A 21,122-nucleotide genomic window follows, 5' to 3' on the forward strand; every position below is an offset into this window, starting at 1 on the left:
TCTGTAAACCAAAACTACAAGATATAAGAGGCTGCTCTCAATGTCAAGCACCGAAAACACTGTGACGCCCTGTCACTCACCAACTTAGTTTTAGAAGAGCTTCCAGATGCTGGACTCAACACCAGAAAAGTACTAAGCCAACACGTTTGAGAAAGCCCACTGTAGCCGCTCACTATACCGGAGAAATTTTTAAAAACGTTACTGGATCACCTGGCCACCTTGAAACTGTGACTGTGATACCGAAATCGTTCTACGCACTTTGAGTTACTGACAGAAATCAAAACCACCAGAACTAACTGTGCCATCGTGAAAATCGAAGCAGCTGGTTTACTCAAAGCAATCACAGAACTAAATTTCCAATTTATTGCTGACATAACTAACGGATGCTGAACCCCCTCCCCCCCCCCCCCCAACAAGATGTGAGCAAACTGCAGAGGCACGGATGCAGCGCCTTCAAAATGAAAACTGGTGTGCAAGTCTCTACAAGGTTACATGGTTGAGGGAACACTAGCTCAGCACGATGAGCAGGAATGTAAAAGGCTACAGACTGCTCTTGGGGAAATTGCTCCGTGTTTCAGCGAGCGCAACGGCAAGCTCACGGGAGGCCTACGATCCAAGCAGTCAAAGCTTTCTGCATGTTGGGAAACACAATTGTGGAGAAATGTGAATAAAAAGAAATATGATTCAAATTCATAATTTGCAATAAAGTGCTATTAAAAAGTGAAAAGCACTTTCTTGGACCGTTTGGAGAGGGACATACGATCGGCATAGTTTTAACACTATCCTGCCGAAATGCTAGAACTCCCTAAATGCTAGCGTGGAAAAAAGATAACCAAAATAACCAGACGGTCCACTTGCAAAGAGGCCAGGGCCAATCTCTTATTCTTCACTATATTCCCAGCGGAGGAAGACGCATTACGATTACAAAGGAATCAGGGATGAAATGAAAGTGCCATATCCATCAAATAACAGCATAGCAATGAGCCTATTACCCAGTGACTTTCATTTTCAATAGAGGAGTCACTAAACTGTTAGTTTTATTTTTGGTTTAACACAACCCAAGTTGAAAGGAAGACAGCAGCAATGAGACCCATTGAATTTATTTTCCCTTTCACGTTCGAATGTTAATTTTCACGCTCAAATGTCATTTTTTCAAACAAATTCGAATAGCATCTGAATATCGAACAATCGTTTGATAAAGAAGAACAGAGGCTCTCTTCGCAAGGGGAATAACACAGGAAAGTGACATGGAATGCACAGTCTTTGTCTGCTGAGCTGGCAGCGAATATTGCATAAGCAAGAGAACATAGCTAAAGCACAAACATGCACCACCCTCAATCACTAACCCCCAATACACTGGCCAAATCACTACAGAGGGGGACTCGATAAAGATTACAAATGGTTTGATAGATTTTATCTATGTGCTTGCAAAAACAATTTTTAAAAGGGGTTCACACAAATATGATGTTAGCAGTCATCTTGGAAAATCTGACAATATGAGAGCATGATCCAAATGTGGACCAAAATGATACTTTTCATAATAAATGGAAGTTAAACAAGCCCTCACAAATTAGGTATTGATCATCGTATCATAATTATAAGGTTGTCATAAAACAGAGGAAAGGCAAAATGTGAAATAAAATATGCATTTTGGACAATAAGTCCAAATAATTTATACTTGCATTCTTGCCAGCAAATCACAGGATGACTTATCCCACAGAAAACTGATTCTTCAATTAAAAAAGGATAAGGATTGTAAGTCAGTCTATTTATGTTACTTAACAGAACACACCAGCTTACTTATTAGTAGGCTAAAGGTTGGAACCAAAAAATCCCATACCACTCAGGCCCTATCCCCAAACCTATCCCCAAATCTAGTGTATGACTACCCAGGCACCTCTTCTCCAATGCCTGTGTAATACTCAGGTACAAGAGTGATGCCCCACTGAATTTGAACTCCTGGGTTGATTGTGTAACATACTTTCATTTTTATAACACGTTTCTGAAGAATCATGTGTACGTGTGTGTGTGTGTGTATCCATGCTTATTGTACAGGCTGGAAGCTTCTCTTTTGTGCCTATTAACGGTTACAATCATAGGATTACCACCAGAGGGTAATGTTATTTCATAAATAGCACGCGTTTACAACAATCCCCTTATTAAATGTGGCTGCATTTCAGACACAAAAGGCAACATATTGCATCATAAAAAAACACACCAACATAGCTTACAGTTCATGCAAATACAGTGATCAACACCACTTCCAAACAGTTTCCAAGTCCCCCTGTCCATCTGAATAGCTTCTACTAGGTCAGAACAGTCTCCCTGAGGGGTCACCTTCCCAGAATCTTGATCAGAGCAGCAAAACCATGGAAAAGCGGTGAATTCTGGCCAACACATTCCATCATTCTGAGCCCTACGCACCAGCCTCCCTCCCCCAACCGGAGCTCAAATCAAAGAGGACTCCCAGCTCGAACCCAGGCTCCACTGCAGGTACCACTCTAATGTAAGCACCAAACTAATCCCTGCCAAGTTGGGTCTGGTTCAAGTCTGTGAGTCAGAGGGCTGGAGTAATGCCAGGGCATCAAGAGGCGCTCGCCGTGAGCCAGAACACTGCTCAGAAACGCACAGCAGTCCAGTGCACATTGCACACAGTGAGGATGTCTGCACAGCGCTGCCCTCTCCATGAGCTACAAAGGCAGATTCACACAATATAATCTCCTGTTCCCAACTGCCTGGAACTAACACAGGTAACAGTATGCTATCGCAAGCATATAAAGAGCGCTCGTGTTAACTCAAGATTCTGTGGTTTTTACACAAGAAAAAGAGCCAAAATGCAGGGTGGAAAATACAATGCATTTCATAAACGCAGATATTCCATAGTCTTTTTTAAATATTGCAATGGGCGATGATCCAGACTTAAACCACACAATTATTACTATTCCTTTTAGCCAATTGTCTTTCTTTGTCTGATATTTGTGTGGTTGATTGATCATATTTACACAGCCGTTAGCAGCACTGCGGAAAAAAAAAAAAAGAGATATCAAGCTCTAGCTAATTTTCTTAACATGAGTAGCCTAAATTGAAACAGAAATAGTAACTTGGATTTTTAAATTACTATTAGCTTGCGTGGCAATAATTTGTCTTGAACACCAAAACATTATTTGTAGCTTACTGCATCCCACTAATCCTGATATTTCATCCCGCTTTTTGTGAAGTGTCATAAAATAAAGAGCGACATACTTTCATTATGTAATTATTGTGCGTTGGCATTAGGGATGTATCCGAATCCCAATACTGCATTCGGGAAAGCACAAATAATGCGATGGAAACATATTTCTTCTACACGAAGTTGTTCGTTATTATTCGGATTCGGGGGGGGGGAAAGTCAGCTCCATGTCGAGTTCTCATAGTCTCTATCTAACGTTACACAGGCAGAGAGAGAGAGTATCTGGAACTCCGACACATAGCAGCTGCCTCGTGCAAAAGTATTGCGACGGAACGCAAAAGTAGCTAAAAAAAAATAAAATAAAATCCCCACCATGACCCTTAGGGGGCTCCGTAGTTTCTCAATAAAGTTTAAAGTCACTAGTCACCTAGCCAATATTAAAATTTTTGGTTTTAGGTCAGAAAGGTGTCGCGGCATGCTTGTTATCCCAGCTAGCTTCCAGTCCAGTTTGTTTTTCTTCCAGTCCAGGTTTTTTTTCTTCCAGTCCAGGTTTTATTTCTTCCAGTCCAGGTTTTGTTTTGTTTTTCTTCCAGTCAAGGTTTTTAAAAAATTATTTTTTATTTTTTTACCTCGCAACAAGTTATTTCTCAGTAAAGGGATATCTCGGCCTTTTAAAAGTTCTAAAATCAATGTGCTACAAAATCCAGGATTCAAAAGCAGTTTAAGGGGAGGCACCAACGTCAAAAACGATGATTTTGGTTCCATATGTCGATTTTGATATTTTGCTTCGATAACTTCTATAGTTTCCTAAAATGAACAAACTAAAGATAAATAATCGTTATAGATAGTTAATTTAGATTATAACACCATTGTCAAGTACACAAAGCATAAAATGAGCTTATGATAGCATCTTTTATGATTAAACGCCTCTGCGGTTTTAAAACTGACCTAGTTGAATCATATATCGTTAAAAAGCTTGTTTCCTGGAGCATACTGCCAGAATGACCATATATGGCTATTTCTGTCACTTTGCTGGCACTTGGGTGGACGAAAGACGAGTAGAACTCTTAGAATTCATTGGCTACTAGTGTTTAAAGTTCCCTTTAACAGCCATTTTCTCAAAACTGTATATTGCCCATAGGGTATTCAATTAATCCAACTTTAAAAATAGATACAGCTACATAATGTTACATACTGCTTCTTAAATGTTATAGCTAGGATGTGTCAGAGGCTTTTTTTGATATGTTTTGTCATTTTCATTTTATGTGGCATTTTATCTGTAAAAATAGGTCAAAAAAGGTTTAAATAGGTTTTTTAAAAAAAAGCAAAAAAGTTAATGTATTACCGTTATGTAATTACTGTTGTAAAGTAGTAAATCACGTTTTCCTAGCGAACTGCAGTAACGTTAACACATCAAGAAACGCGTACGCAGCATCATTGGAATTTAAGATTATTCCCTTCAACTGAAGGATATTTTTCTATTTATCTTCACTGTAACTAGTTTCTATTTCCAATGCAAAACAGAATATTTCAATTTCTAAAACATTTTTTCCAGTTTCTGATTGTTCAATGTCCCCCAGTTAGGGGGGGGGGGGGGCGGTTCAGACAGTTCATAAAACTTAGTTTAGTTAAAAATAAAAAGAGAGAGAGAGAGATGAAAAGTACAGTATGAGAATGTGGAAATATATTTCATAATGAATTAGGCTATATGCCAATATTAAATTGATTTGATTCTTTGAAGGCACAGCAATTACATTGTTAATGAATATTAGGTTAGAAAATAAAACATTTGCCCCATTTAACGTGACTTCCGGTCTTTTATCCGAATACAGATACACAGACAGATAATTTTGTTGGTTGAACAGATACAGATACAGATACAGACAATGACGTCTCTGTACACCCCTAGCTGGCATATTATGGCAAATATTGTTATTTTTTATCAGAAAGAAAGTGAATTAGTGTAAAACAAACATTCTGAAATGTCCTGCCTTCAAAAAAAGAAGCATTCCCTGGGCTAGTGAGACCACCAATAATTATACCTTTAAAAAACTTCACATATTACACCACTTACAAGCATGCATCCTTCATTGCTGCTGATATGGAAGAAAACACCAATGACATAGCAGATATTCAAAAGTATATTTTAAATTGATTAAGTCTGATCTTGTACCAATAGTCATGAAGCCCATCGCATGACAACAAAACAATGATCACAGTTTAAAGACGCTGACTGAGAAAATTCATTACTTGGAAAAGAGCTCTTCTATCCCAATAAATACATTTAGTTTAGTGCTGCTAAGCCCAGTCCCAGTTTTCTGAGGCAATCTGTATCTGCCACTACACAGCACACTATCCTATTTGGACAAGATAAATGTCTCCTGCTGCTCACTCCATCGATCCCTTTCCTTCTGCACTCACGTCCACCAGTATAAACCTACTGTTCAATCTGTCTCAGGTAAATTCAATCAGGAATGTACAGGTGTACCAGCAGTATCTCATGCTCGCTAGGTAGCTCTAGCTCTTCTCTCCTAACCACTAAAGAAGACGTGTCATTTCCCTCCTTCCCACGCGGTTATCTGAACGTATTCTGCGCACAGGGCTAAGACAGCTCTCATAAAACAAGAGGAAAAGCAAAGCAGTGGCAATCTTTATAGTTCCCAGGTAATACGGTCTCCTCTCTAATGTACTGGGTGTATGTGGCCATGAAACCATCTCTGGCATGACACAATGGGAAAGTTGCAGGTATGGATAAGCTACTGCATGCTTAGTCCGTCACAGGTCTAAACAAACCCACAGTCACAGTTTCCTCCGTTTTGCTTGTAAAATCACAGATAAGGTGTTATGGAATAATACAGAGACCTATTCCCTTTTTCCTTGATTTGGACTGGGGTGGAGGGGGCAGTCTTAGAATGGGGTGCTAGATGGGTGGCAGGTGGTGCACTGGGAACAAACGGGGCGAAAGCGGCAGACATGGTCCCGTTCGGACCTGCCTGATCACTAGATCCAGCGAGCCCAGCAAACTGCCACTCCTGCACTTTGTCCATCAGGAATAATAGGAACAATGACCACGTGGCAGATGGAAAGGGCCTGGACTGAAGTCACAGGTCAATACTGTGTCCATGGTGACAGGACGAGTGAGGTCGGCACTGTGGCTCACTGTTAACGTGAGCAGGCTGCCCAGAGAGAGCACAGGCAGGTCCAAACAGAAAACCAGGTTGAGAAACACATGACCAAAGCAGTGTGCACTGCTTCTGAGATTCATGTTACTTTTGGGCGTCTTTTCGTTTGATCGATAGCAGCATCAAGCTTGACCTACCTCCTTTTACTATCAAGTAAAGCTCTAGATGCACAAAAGCATCCGCGTGGGTTGTTAATGGAAAATTAATATGGAACAAACAGAAATAAGTTATTCATTAAGTACAACACAAGACACAGACTACAACCCTCATAGACAAGGAAGGATAAATAAGTAGGCTATCCGTAACACAGACAGGGTGATAACCAAGAAGGCACACCGGAAAGAATAAAATTCAAGTAAACTGCAAGGCTGCCATCCAAACCACACAAGATAAATAATTCAAGCAAAAATAAAAAGAGAAATAAGGGCAGGGGGACCTCAGGACCTGCAAGGCTACGGTGTGAGAGACAAGCACAGCTGGTGCCTGAATCAAAGAGAGCGTTTCGATGGGATTCACCGCATGCAGGGGCACACATGACACGGCTGCCCAGCAGGTAATCACAACAGGAGCTGTTCACCAGCCTGAAACACCTGCCAATGCTCTTATCTACAACAGCGCCTATGTCTTCTCAGCAAGGACAGTATCGCTAAAGGGTACGCGCGTGTCCTCTCACGATGGAAGCACATAATACAATTCTCAAAAGTGGCAGGCGAGAGTAGGACAAAAAAACCTGACACGCTATCGGCTACAACCTGGCTTTAGTGGGACTGTGGGGCTGTAGTGTCACCGCCTCAGGATGCTGCTACTATGTAGCTAGTTGTGCACGTTTGCCTTTTTTGAGGGCCTTCTGAATGGTTTTAAAGTACAGAACTCGCTCAGGGACTCCAGTTGTTTCTTTCCATTTTGGTTCAGCTCCAAACGCAAGTAATTTTCTACCTAGCAGAAAAAAAGTCCATGTCTTCCATCAAACGTCTTCTGCCTTCTTGACGTTGACATTCTGTTGAAATAGGTGCAGGGTTTGTTTCGCACAATAAGGTATATTTTAATCATGACTTGGCTCGTTCCATTCACTGAGCCGGCTATAACAGCCAACCAAAACACTATAAAAACTCACCAATCTGCGCACCACCAGTCCAAGGAAACATTTAACAAGCATAATATGTTGAGTGGTCATTTTCCGATAGCTCTGGCAGTAAGCACTCGGAGTCAGCTGGCCTCCTGAAACCTGATATTGAACATAATTCCAGCATGCCAGAAAAATGACTTTCACCAGCATATGCACAGGCAGGAGAACACTGTAACTCATAAACGTAGTGAACAAAGTGTGGTGTGACCACACGAACATTGTCGTTTCAAACCCACAGTAGTTCAATACCATTATATGCCCTTTACACACTGTGAGTGTAAATCTAAGTTCTAAGTAATGGCAATCAAAATGTTTGCATGCACATGCAAGAATCACAGCAACACATAAGATGTGCGTTATTGACAGCAGATGTGAAGAAAACCGCAGCTGCCGACAGCTCTCCTGCTGGCAGCCGTGACGATAAAACATTTAAAATCATCTCCCAACCAATCTCAGCCACACAATAGATCACTCAGTCACATCTATTGGATGTGGAGACGTGAGTTAATGGGCAAGAAACACCTTTTTGATTTGAGGTAATTTTTTGAGAAATTATCATTTGCACAGGTGTTGCTGGTAAATTTGGATTGTTAGCATATCGCTTTAACTAGGCCTACATACTATTAATGCTATGAATATGCCAAAACAAATTAAATACATTTATAATTTTATTTGTTCTGATAAAGATGCATAATTTGCTTCTTTCTGATTTATGTTAACATCTGAAAGCCAAGTCCATGCTGAACTGTGAGACGGTACATCATTACCCCTGAGGAAGCAGAGAGCGTATTTCTCTGTAAAAGTCTGTTTGACAGGTTAAAACTTAGAGAAGCAGTGAGAAGCAGGAAGACTGTATACTGCAAGCTGAGAAACCCTGTGGCGGAAGACATGCCTGCAAACCTAGCACCCCCTCAATCCTATTATCCAAGAGACTGGCATAACAGCACACCGACCCTGGGGCGCAGCTGACATTTTTCAAACATCTTAGAAGCAACTGGAGAGGAAAGGCGGAATGTCGCCTAGCATCTAGAAAAAGCCACCTCAGGAGCCTTATGTACATGTGGAGGAGAAAGCCTTTTTAACACCATTTCTTTTTACCTCAGGACAGACTGAATTAAATATTAATAATTACTCTTGTATATGGTGCAAGCGCAACCTTTTCTGAACATGGAATGTTCGCAGGGCCTTTGTTGCCATTTGTGAACACTCCCAGGACTGGGTGCCAGTCTATGACATTACAGCTAACCAAGGTGAAAATACATTTCTACAGATGCATTCAGAAGGTCAACAAGAATGAACCCACCAGCTCCATTACGGGGAAATCAGGCAGATGGAGTGACACATACTTAAGGAGCCATGTCAGTTGGGAGCAGGACAACAAAATCCGAGACCTAATTGTTCACCATGATCTTAAACGTCAATTAAGCTAAATGTCTAAAGGTTCAATGGCAATTTCTAGACTTTTATTATGCACTCAGCCATTTAACAGCATTTTCCCCAAGATTTCACCATGCTACTTCTGCACACACAGCAAATATTTCAATTTGATCAAAACTTCAAGTGGAAACCCCTTGACTCACACAGGTAAAAAAAAAAAACAAAAAAAAAACCACTGTATGATTTTCATCAAAATGAAGACTAGTAGATCATAACGTTATTTCTAACACTGAAAGTGATGATTCAACTGCATAACACAATCACATTTTCATACACAACTAAATAAAACGTATGAAGAACAATTAAACCTATTTCATTAACGCATGATAAAGCCAATTATATATCAAATGCAGAATTCAAAACAACAAAAGGGATCATTTTCACAGAACCATTATGGCCCACAATAACTGTATAACTACATTTTAAATCCCGGGATGTAGTCTGGTTGAGACTAATTTCTTAACCTTATAAAACAATAAAAATTAGTGTGAATATAAGAGAACTGTACACTAATAAACAAATTCCCTGATAAACTCCCCTATGATGTTGTAATTCAAAGATTCATTAATACTTGCACCTACAGTGCCCTCTATTGATCACATGTCGGCATAATGGAAAAGAAGGCAGGTCAGGTTCAAAATTCCATATTTAATACCGTTTTCAGTTTTTCCCCCTATTCCTCCTCTCGCTCAAGGAAATGAAACGCATTTACTTGTGTGACTGAGCAGAGGTCGTTGCTGTAGAAGCAGTTGGTGTCGTGTGCAAGAACAAGTGATTGGCAGAGCTCCCTTAAAGTACATATTTTATTAGTGTACAATAAAATTTCGCACAAGCAGAAATGTCCCAGAATTTGTCTCACTATGTTTTCAAGTTTAAGAGTATTTAAATTTCCTCAATTCATGAATCCACCATTTTAAAATGTTCCCTAATCAATGGCTCACATTAGCCTTCCTCCCCGTCACATGAAAATCCCCACTTATGAAATTTCCTGTTGAGCTGTTGCAGTAACCACATCCATTCTTCACATTAGAAACATATTAGGTCACTGTACACTACACTGCTGAATATCCAAGGGATGGGATGTGTAGCTGTACATTTTGGTGGACATGGTTTGGATTGACCGCATTCATTGTTATTGTCCCCTTGACCGTGTGTGTGGCAACTCAGGTCCAGTCAAATATTCACATAAAAATTAATCTAACATGTAAAGCTATACAATTCAACCATTCAATACAAAATCAACCAACAAAAAATAATGACGCATGAGGATTTTTTTAATAGGTCAACACTTGGGCTGAGTCAGTTTCTGTACACATTCATGATACAAGAATAAATTGATATAGGCTACACTCATGGTAAATGAATGTAGAAAACAGTTTAAAGCATTAATAAATAATCTTTCTAATAATTTATTTTAAAAAATCTTTGTGAAAAATACCTTATCAATCCAATGATAGGCTGCTGACTAACAGGGGCCCTCAAAAAATATGGTGTGGTCAGAGTAATGTGCAGAGATGGGGTGGACTGGGATCGTGGGGCCCAATGTGAGATCTTTTCATCATGACCAAAATCCATAGGGACGCCCCTGCATATGGTTCATCATTTGCAGAGTAGCATTACAAATACGCTACTATGCAAATTAAGTACTTTAGATGATAATAATTGTGATTTACAAAACAATGTTGCGCAGTCACGAATTTACTTAATTTTCAGACTGCCTCACAGTGGCCGGACCTGCTAATTTAGGCTATGCTCATTTAATTTCTGACCTAACTAGTAAACTCCAAACTATAAGAAATCACATTAATGCTGGCCTCTGCGTTCATTTTGCAAATTAATCACAAATCGTTTCGCTCCATCGATAGCGGAGGAAGACTATGTTCTTTAGCATCGGCTCCTTGCTGACAGTTTTATAGATGCATTGTTTATCCAGTCATTCCGCTGCGGAACGCCAAATAAACTGCAATAAAGGGGCACGTGGCTGGGAGCAGACAAGTTCATTCATTGTTGCTTTACAGTGTCCTCCTCTCCCGAAACTGTCTGAAAAATATGTAGCTGCGTGTGTTGCCTATTTATAACTGCTGCACCATATAGATTTTTTATAAATGACAATGGTAGGCAACGATTTTTTTTGCGTCGCATGATCTAACGTTCGCTGACATTAGTAAACGAGCTTAAATGCACGGTTAATAATATACACAGACAGCACATTAGCTAATCGCTTACACTTTGTTTCTAGATTTTTGTAAAAATTATAATGTCAAAATTTTAGTTTTCATTTGTGACCCGAGTTAACTAACGTTACAATAGCTATTCTACGTATTATATCTACCTAGACATAGTAAATGGAGGTCACATGCATACTTGAATATAATTTTAATCATATCCGTGGATCGTGTTCCTAAATGGTCTCAAGTTCCATACACCGTGGTCATAATCACACAATAAAATAATTAGGCGTACAACAAATATAGCAAACCTGCATCAAATCAAGCAAGCAAGCAATCTATTTTACCGCAGCTTGATAACCAGTTATGATCAACCAACTAGTCTAGCTATATATATCCTGGCAGTCTCCTTCTTAAAACGATAAAATCTTCAAAAGTCACATTTAATAAATGAATATGTGGCTAATCGGCTATAAGCAGCGTGCTAACACTAAACAACCACAAACAGCTAGCTAATCGACACCACGTCGTCGCTAGCCAGTTCCCTTGTTCTGCAGCTTGACTTCACAATGGTTCATTCTTAATGATTGTTTGCATAGAATTAATTTTTAATTTAGGCTCTCCATGCAACTCGCGTCTAACTACCATGCCTTTTTAACATGTTAGCTAGCTAGCCACTACGCTCAAAATTGCTTTTAAAATGGTCACAGAACAAACTACAGACACCATTTTGAGAAGCCATCTCCTTAAAGGGCTGCAGAATGGAAAAAAAATGTATAGCCGGGCAAAAGTAGGCAATATAATACTCCACCACAATCGTGTTCACTGCCCGGCCACGTTTTCCATTTTGCATCCTGTGTTGTCTGTTCATTACATATTCTTTCTTTTACAATGTTATGAGGGCATTATGGGCACGTTTTTTGTATTTATGCCCTTTCTCCTCACTTTACTGATCGTCAAGGTCCTGCTAGCTTCACCATTTGTAATATTTTCCTGCTTTCACTATGCCCATTCCATTTTGGGACTGGACAGTTGAAAAAAGAATGTAAAAGGAATCTTAGCACGAACAGGAATACATAAAGAATTTGGTCTTACCAATGCAGTTAATCCAGTTGTAAATATTAGTAATTCTTCCCAATATACTCTAAACCTGTCCTTAATTTCTTCTGCGTTTAATATTCTGTTTGTCTTTAACGTTGGCGTGTTCCTGCAGTGGTTTGCTTCGCTCCTGCGATTTCAAGCTTGCAACGGCGTTGGTAACATCGACATACACAGAGTGGGGGATGGTGATACGGGCGAGAGAAGGAGGGGGGACATTCTGTTTCTGACGCTACAGGGGATGGAACAGACCGCCCACAATCCTATCGCTTTGCGCTGAACTGAAGTTCACTTTCTAATCGGACACAGTGCATTGGGTTCTGATTAATAGGTCTTGATTGTCTGGGAGTATACTAGTCTATATTTTGGTGCACTTGTTGAGACAATACAGCTCATGTTTCTCACCAATGTATGTGAGTGCAGGGGTGTTTCTATAGTTTTTCGATATTTAAAGGCTAGACATAACATAAGCCAAGAACAAGTGTATGTTACTAGCATTGTCTATGCTTTATCTCTCGTTGCCAGCAGCGTGATTAGAACACAAGCTCGTGATACACGAAATTAACATGATGCGCTACACCTCATTCTTGTTATTGTATGGCAATGGTTTGTGCACATTTTATCCCATCCCTTAAACCTAGTCTTCAGAAATATCCGTCGTGGCCATATCTATTTTTATTGTCTGAACAATGCTACTGTTAGGTCACCAAAATAAAACATTTTTATTTCATTTTTTAATTTTCTGTTTTTTTTATTTACGTTTTCTTTGTTGTCCTTGCAGATTGTTGTTAAAGTTCCTGGGACAATGTCATTAGTGTACTGAATAAATACACTATTGTAAGACTGTCGAAAAATGCTTTTATTCTATAATTGTATCACGAAGAGACTGATTAAGCCCGAGAGATGCAACACTGGGCAATGCTTTGCAAAGGTCATGTTAACACTTTTTCAATATGGAAAAAAACTTTGAGATTCGTAAGGTACTCGGTGTGTGGGAGCTTCAATATGTCCATCCATCTCCTCTGAGTACCTACGGTTAATACCCCAGTCGTTTTATACCTGTAAATATATTGAGAAATAACAAAATGCCTGAATTCATCTTTGTAAAATGAAATAAAAATTTGAGTGTCGTTTCTGAGTAGATTATGTAATAGTTGGATTGAAAAATATGTTGTACACAATGTAGCTACCTAGTTCTTCAAAAAATGAACGGGCACCATGAACTGTGTGCAATGGGATTAGGTCGCCCCCTCGTGGTTTTAAAGTAAACTGTGGAAATGAAGGAAGTCCTTAGAATGAAGGTCATATCCAACACATCAAGCCAACGTTCCAAATAGCTTTTATTTATTCGCCAATTAATTTCTTATCCACAAAGGGCCCTTATTACGTCATAAAGGCGACTACTATCGCAGATACAAAAATGCAATTCTACATTAATCTAAAATATGAACGTCCTAATGCAAATATGTGAGGTCATTTAAAAAAAAATCAATACAGTTAATGAGGTTAGCACTCAATTGCTATTGTACAGAGCGGATTTATTCTTGAAAACATGTTGCTGGAATATGAGCTATATTTATTCTTGAACACCCATTATAAATCCCAACGACAATGTAAACTAGTGTGAGATAAGCAGTGAAAAAGATGAGGTAATCCAGGATTTAGCTTCCTGGTCATGTGATTGCCTACCATTTGTTGACAATAAGCTTCACTGGGCATTAACTCTTGTTCGTCCATATTGTTTTTGTTTCTGCCATTAAAAACAAACATACTATACTTTGTAATTTTTTGTATATTTTACCTAATATAGAACCTACAGATTCATCTGGAAAAATTAACATGCACAATAATAGTAATAATAGATTATTACTATTACTACAAGAAATTATTACTATTGCTACAAGCAGCAAACATACATTGCTTATCTAAGACTAGTGGTTTTTAAAAGGGTAACAGTTCAGCAATCTGGCAACCACACGCAGACACAAGAGAGTTTATATTTACTCAGTTGTTGCCCAGGTCACAACTGCTACCAAGATCTAGACCACATTGCTGACCTGACCACTTATACTCTGCTTCTCTCTGATGAAAGACATGCTGCTTTTGTATAATTTAAATATAGCAGAAGAACTAGGAGTGTGATGATCATGCACATCAGGGCTGTGTGTTGTATTCTGTCTTGGGAGAACAGAGTGGAACAGGTGTCAGCATCGTTGCAGCGTTCTGGCTACAGGCTTCTCTCCTCAGTGAAGGAGGAGGGATAGATGAGTAGGGGTGTGGCTCACATCTAATCTAGAATTAGCCAACAAGTCAATGCTCGCTCTCTCTCCCAGATTAAAAGGATAATGCCTCAGGATAGGCCAGTCCAAAACAAAGAGTGCCAAGTCCCGCCCCACTGAGCCCAGTGAAAGACTGTCACTAATGGCCTACAAACAAACAAATTCTGATACACTTCCTGGGGGCTCTTTGGCTATTTCCTCTCAAGTGGGAGCACAGTGCAGCCCTGAACAGCACCATGGCTCTGATGAAATCGGGCTGGCTCTGGAGACAAAGTAAGTGTCTATGGATATTCTCATCACATTCTCGGGTAAATGCCGAACAAGATTTAAAGATTACAGCTTTCTATATAGGACTCAGGCCCAGATTAGATTGGTCTAGAGCACACTCAACTGCTAATCACAAATTTAAAATGTCTAGATGTTTGGTCTTTATTCAATATGAGTAACAGTAGCTGTAGTAACATCTACTATAGCAAACATGCAAATTCCCCCTTCTGCTGAGCGTGGTTCAGTGTTTTTGACCATTTTGTTACTGACTATCAGGCTGAAGAAATATAAATCAGTGTTCTTTCATAATTTAGCCCCAGTTTCATATGACATCAGGAATAACTGATACAGTATTATGGCACAAGGCAAAAAACAAGACAATTCAAATATAAAACGTGTAGTAAATATGGATAATAATTAGCACAACACAGGTGTTGTTATGTTTCTGCACTTAATGAGGAATAATTCACGACATGGCCACAGCTGAGCAGTTAGAAACAAACTTCATCATCTTCAGACTGAAGAAAATAAATGAGCAGCTCTGGAGTCAAATATAACACTGGGAAATGTTTAAAACAGTACTTTGTGCAGCCAGATCAACACAGGTGATACAATACACATTTTCACATGTAGAAAAGAGGTTTAGGTATTAATATAGTGAGAAATTGTATATCATCCAGGAGAGTTTCCAGGACAATTCTTATAGCAATTTTTTGAAACTAAGATTGCAAAGCTGTTTCAGGAAAGTGATATTTAAGTTATGAAAGTCAAATCCTTAGTCTGTAATGTGTAATCTCTTTATCTGCTGAGAGAGAGAGAGAGAGAGAGAGAGAGAGAGAGAGCTTTACCTTCATGCTGGGAGATTCATGATAAAAATAACTCAGTCAAAGCAGAGCAGTGCCCATGCTTATCTCTCATGGAAATGATCAATGTCTTAAGGGGGAGGGGGGGGGGGGGTTCATGTTACATATTTATAAAAATCTGCTTTTAAATAAACATACCTGGACCAGGAGCACGTAGTAATATAATATTATTAGATCTGCAGGTCAAAATTGTTTTTTTTTTTTTTTTCATAAGTAAATAGTGCTGCAGCATATTGTTGATGTCATGTTCATTTTTTATTAAATTTCTTTTGGGGGTTTTTATACAAGCTGAAATTTGCCATCCAGTTTTACATACTTTAAAGGCCTCACAACTAAATAACTAATAAAGCTTCAAAACCCTATGCGATTAAACCATGGTGTCATTTGACCAAAATGTCCAAAAAATAAAAATAAAAATAAAAATAGCATTTTTTTTAGTGTCTTTTCACATATGTGAAAGCACACAGTTGCCTGTGTTATCTCTCTTCCCTGTCACCCCTGGCTCCACACACCACGTCCAAGAACCTGGTTAGTGTTATTCCTAAAAAGAGTTTTATACAATATTTAATCATCTTCCCAGGCTCTGTCTTCAAACGCTGGAAGCTGAACTGGTGTGACCTCTGGATTGATGGGAACCTTATCTACTACAAAACCGAAAGCCGTCGGGACTATGAAACCAGGGTGAGCCTCAAGAGCAAATGTGTCGCGGTTAAGTCTGGGCTGGAATGCACAGGTAAGATGGTCTTACAATGCCTGCCTCTACAACAGTGGCATACAATCTATCATCAGTTATCAGGCCGAACTGTAATTTAATACTGTAATACAGTATGTACAGTATGTACTGATTGTGCACAGCTCACAATCGATTGCCCAATAGTCTTTCGAATGGACTTTTAAAATTTTGTTCTGACATGTATATCCTAATCTCCTGCTTGCATCGCCTACTTGGAATTTATAGCAGACACTCTGAAAAGCAATGCAGACACATTGCCAAACGTGGCTTGAAGAAAAGGGTATTTTCCTCTAGCAACAGGCAGTGGTTTAGCTCAATGGAGATTCTAGGGGATTGACAAATTCTGTTGCTCATTCTCAATATTCTCTTTGTTCAAGTGGGGGATGTAATGCAGTGTGATGCATGTGCTTTGTCTAGCTGGGGATCTAATACAGTGTGATGTATATGCTTTGTGCAGGTGGGGATGTAATGCAGTGTGATGCATTTGCTTTGTACAGGTGGGGATGTAATGCAGTGTGATGTATGTGCTTTGTGCAGGTGGGGGTGTAATGCAGTGTTATGCATGTGCGTTGTGCAGGTGGGGATGTAATGCAGTGTGATGCACGTGCAGGTGGGGATGTAATGCAGTGTGATGCATGTGCAGGTGGGGATGTAATGCAGTGTGATTAATGCGCTTTTCTGCAGGTGTAAGTCCTCCAGAGGGCCGCCCCAGGGAGAATCTTTTGGTGCTGTATTTGAGAGATGGATCCACCGTTGCCATGTGTGCCAATAGTGATGATGAGGCATTGTGAGTCAAGTCTTATGCTTTTTTAGAACTACCTTTCTGGATTTTACTGTCATTGCCTCACTTGCTGCATCTTATTTACAGGGCATGGGAACTGACAATATTGGAAGCAAAAAGAAACCCAGTAAGTTTTTCTCTGGTCATATAGGGCTGTGTGTGTGTGTGTGGTTTGGGAAACTGGTACCAATTTCTGTTCAGAAACTGCTGTTTGGTGTCCCAGGGACGGGAAGCATAGATTGACTGTCAGTATCGTGCCACTACTCCAATAACAGTAATACTAAGAATAATTCTGTACACATATGGAGAAAAACATTCACAGCAAAATACATATAGAAATAGTATGATGGTGTACATCTAAATGCAATTAACAGAAATGTTCACAAAAATGTATCAACTGCACAAATGATACAGAAATATAAATAACTACATTAAAACACAATGTATTTGTGTTTTAACCATATAAATATTAACACAATTTTTCACTGTCTATTCTCTGTGACTCAGGTGTACACTTATGATCCATATGATGACAGTTATCAGTACGTGCCCTTGAACAGCCACAATGCAGTATACATCAGTCCAGGTTACCACGGAAACGGAGGAGGTAACACCAGAACCTGATACCTCTAATATTAAATGGCTGATAAGCACCAATGATTTATCACTGGCAGTCTAACATATGCAGTGTTTCATATATGGTACATTTGAAATTTGAATATGTTCATGGACCATTTCAATTCACTTCTAGTACAACGTTCTGTTGTATTTGAAAACAAGAAAAGCAGTCTATTTAATTATCTCTTTTGCCCCTCCCTGATGCAGGTACCCACCATATCTTGATCCATCGAGACCCATGTGATGGGATAGGGCACCAGGTGGCCCTGGGTATGCTGGCAGGAATGGCCACAGGGGCAGCACTGCGGTCACTTTTGTGGATGCCCTTCTGGTTCTGCTGAGAGAACCTAACCAGAAAAAGTTGCAGTTTGGCCTGCTGCCATCCAGCCAGCCACAAGTACAGTCTGGAACACATTTCTATAAAACATCCAGGCCTTGTGTGGCTGCTGCTGCAGATCTTGGCCAAATCTGATTCTATCTTTTGAATTAGGCTTTGTTTCATTGTTTTTTATCGAGGGAAATACAGCCAAAGCAGAAAGCAAGCTTCCCTGCTGCAGATAGATAACACAGATTGGTTGCCCCGGGTTACAGTGCTGCAGATGTTTGCTCTTGGATTAATGGCTATTATAGCTCCTAACCCAAACCTGAACATACCATTGCCACTGGACCACTGGTCATTAGTCTTCATGGGGGTAAAATGCCTGACTAATTTGGTAATTTATAGTTTTTCTCTCTGAGAAGGGCATCTCTTGCACAATAAGGGCCAAATATGTAAATACTACATAAAGCAGTGTAAATCATTGTTGATGCCAGGTACTTCATGAGACCTGACCTTCACTTCCTGTGCATAGCAATAAAAGTAGAAAATAGTTATATACATATTAATGACTGCAATTTACCTCAGAAAGTGTTTCTTGTCAGAATAAGTAGCGTTATGTAATTCACTCAAAACTGCTACAAAAGGATCAATCCCCAAATCTTCTTAGCAAATGATAGCTAAAACTATAGATAAATATTTTTTGAAAGTATGCAAAAACATGTGTTCCTAGCATAAGGAATGCATCATAATTATGCTTAGTTCCACAGCTAATGCATATAGAAATAAAATCAGCATAGGTTCCTTGAATTTGTCTAGATTTTTAAAGAACTATTTCCAAACCATTCGTGCAAAGTTCACCAAATTAACAAGCAAAGAAAAGAAACAAAAGCAAAATGCCTGAAGCTTTTAATTTGAACAGTAGGGAAAATATGAAGTACTATTAGTATATGCCCATTGATTTATTAAACCTCCAATATATTTTATATCAGTTTTTGAGTGTGCATAAAGCTAAAATATTTTTTTTTCCATCTTTTCTGCAAAATTTTTTGACCATAATAAATTTACTGTAGCCCAGACAGGCACAGGTAGTAACAAAAAAAAAACATACATACACTGCAAAAATGAGGGACAATAAGTATATGCAGAGCAGATGCTACCACACAGGCCTATCAATCACAAAAGTGTTGGTCAAGCCTACTCACCCATAATTATGACTAGCACAGCTGAAAGGGCAGGCCTCAGTGATTTTGAAAGAGAGGTGACTGTGGGGGCGTGTTTAGCAGGAGATTCAGTCACCAAGTTGGCTCATCTTGCTGATGTTTCACAGTGTCTTAGGCATGAAACTCCAAGAGAAAGACATCATTAGCAGCACTGCATGAAACCACATACTCCAGGATTGTCACATCCAGACAAGTGCAAGGCACAACAGATAAGCATCCACAGATCAATTGACCACAGAATTTGAATCTAGGGCAGGAGCAGCCAGTTCAAACAAAAATGGTGGTGGCCAAACAGCCAATTAAGTATGTTTACATTGTTATTTACATTTTTGTTCAGTACCTGTGCTGTACAATACAAATATTATGGAACTTCAGAAATTGAAAGAATGAAAAGAATTTAGTTTAGAATTTTAATTTAGTATTTATTTTCTTAAATATACTGAATGCTATACATTGTATATAATGCTCTTATCTTGCAACTGTACAAAAGGAAAAAAATCCAATAAAGCTTTGCTTGGAAGGTTTATTTTAACATTTTATATGATTTTAAAATAGAACAGGGATTCTCACTCATAGTTCTGGGGTGCTGTGTGTAAACTGGATTTTGTTCCAAACACAATTGCAGCCCATAATTTTAAGGGGCTATTAATTGTTCACACTTTAATGTTTATTGAAGTATTTACCCATAACATGCCTGTTGTTTTCAAGAACATTAGTTGATCAAGAGATTGGCTATAACAAAAACAACATCCACAAAGCAGGACTGGGTTTGAAACCCCCCAGACCAGAATGTTGCATGTATTATGTCCAGCTCCTTGAATATTTCTTTGATGTGTATGTTGGTACATGTCTTTAGCGAACATGTTTATCCACAGTGATTCCTGAAATAGTATAGAATAAAAGAAGAAAAGCATACAATCAAAAACCAGGACTCTTTCTTACAAGGAGTTTACAATAGAAACCAATTAGCTCACATTCGTAGCTCAGTTTATGTGGTTATTCCCGATCTACTGAGCGTTTCAGTAATCATCAACCAGAGATGAGAATAACACCAGAGGGAGACAAAGGACTGACATTTCACAGAGCCTCCTACTTAAATCATTCAGTTCATATTTGGTGTAGAAACACAGGAACTCATGGGTGGTGGTAGTGTGATCTTAGATCTGCCCATAAATAAACTACCACATGGTACCACGGGCGTAGCAAGGGATGGGCCCACAGGGACACTGGCACTAGCAGAAATCTGATTGGCCCCATCAGTGCCCCTCTCCTCTCACCACTCCAAGGTGCGTCCCCACCCGCCTTTACAAAAATCGCTATAGCATAGTACCACTGCAGACCACTGTCCATTGCTTTGATTATTAAAAATGTTATCAATTCAAATGGTAACAAATTTCCCACACAAGCTCCGAAAATTCACCACCGCACTGAAAATTCAGAACAATCTGAATATCTCCATGATCAAAGTGGAAAAGCTGAATGTAGCTGGTGTGTAAATATAAAGACTACTGTTTCAATGTATATCAAGCCATGGACCCATTAATATTTGAAATTAAGTGCATTGCTAATCTGAGACACTGTTGTTAATCACAGACAGACAGAAAAAACGTAAGATAATGCAATGGCTCTGCCGTGCTAATGGTGACAGCAGACACTGGAGGAACTGGAAGATCATTATCAGGTGTACTTTTGAACTGTTCAGAAGACTACAGACCTCTTAAAACCGCAGTAGGGAGAAAGAGCAGGGCTTAGTGAGATTGCCCACTAATTACAGATGATGAAAGCATTCATGAGAATTTTAGGTGTGGTAAGGACTCTAAACACCATCAAGTCTGTGCCAATATCACTGGCCAAAAATACTT

At 39.3% G+C, this 21,122-nt stretch overlaps 2 protein-coding genes across 4 annotated transcripts in view; one reads left to right on the plus strand and one right to left on the minus strand.

Moving 5' to 3' along the window:
* Positions 1 to 12,383, minus strand: part of LOC118235715 (protein FAM168A-like) — a 44,611-nt gene extending 32,228 nt beyond the window's left edge. For 2 of the 3 annotated variants that reach the window (XM_035433381.1, XM_035433382.1), the window contains exon 1: positions 12,178 to 12,382. The gene's annotated coding sequence lies outside the window, so the exon portion shown is untranslated. Of the gene's footprint in view, positions 1 to 12,177 lie in introns of all 3 variants that reach the window. The other variant, XM_035433380.1, reaches the window with a different exon arrangement.
* A 2,192-nt stretch (positions 12,384 to 14,575) lies between these two features.
* Positions 14,576 to 19,835, plus strand: plekhb1 (pleckstrin homology domain containing B1). Its single transcript, XM_035434313.1, has 6 exons — positions 14,576 to 14,732; positions 16,170 to 16,322; positions 17,007 to 17,109; positions 17,191 to 17,230; positions 17,611 to 17,710; positions 17,929 to 19,835. Exons 1-6 carry the CDS (start codon positions 14,696 to 14,698, stop codon positions 18,060 to 18,062), a joined length of 567 nt encoding a protein of 188 aa, XP_035290204.1. The 5' UTR covers positions 14,576 to 14,695; the 3' UTR covers positions 18,063 to 19,835.
* The last annotated feature ends 1,287 nt before the right edge of the window (positions 19,836 to 21,122 follow it).

This window comes from Anguilla anguilla, chromosome 9 (assembly GCF_013347855.1).
Source record: "Anguilla anguilla isolate fAngAng1 chromosome 9, fAngAng1.pri, whole genome shotgun sequence".
In the NCBI taxonomy this organism is placed as follows: Eukaryota; Metazoa; Chordata; class Actinopteri; order Anguilliformes; family Anguillidae; genus Anguilla; species Anguilla anguilla.

Bases quoted from the DNA above. Each gene is read 5' to 3' on its own strand.
- plekhb1 (XM_035434313.1), top strand. From the start codon at position 14,696: ATGGCTCTGATGAAATCGGGCTGGCTCTGGAGACAAA. The intron at 14,733-16,169 runs GTAAGTGTCTAT...TCATCTTCCCAG, and splicing joins GGGCTGGCTCTGGAGACAAA to GCTCTGTCTTCAAACGCTGG. The intron at 17,711-17,928 runs GTAACACCAGAA...TCCCTGATGCAG, and splicing joins TTACCACGGAAACGGAGGAG to GTACCCACCATATCTTGATC.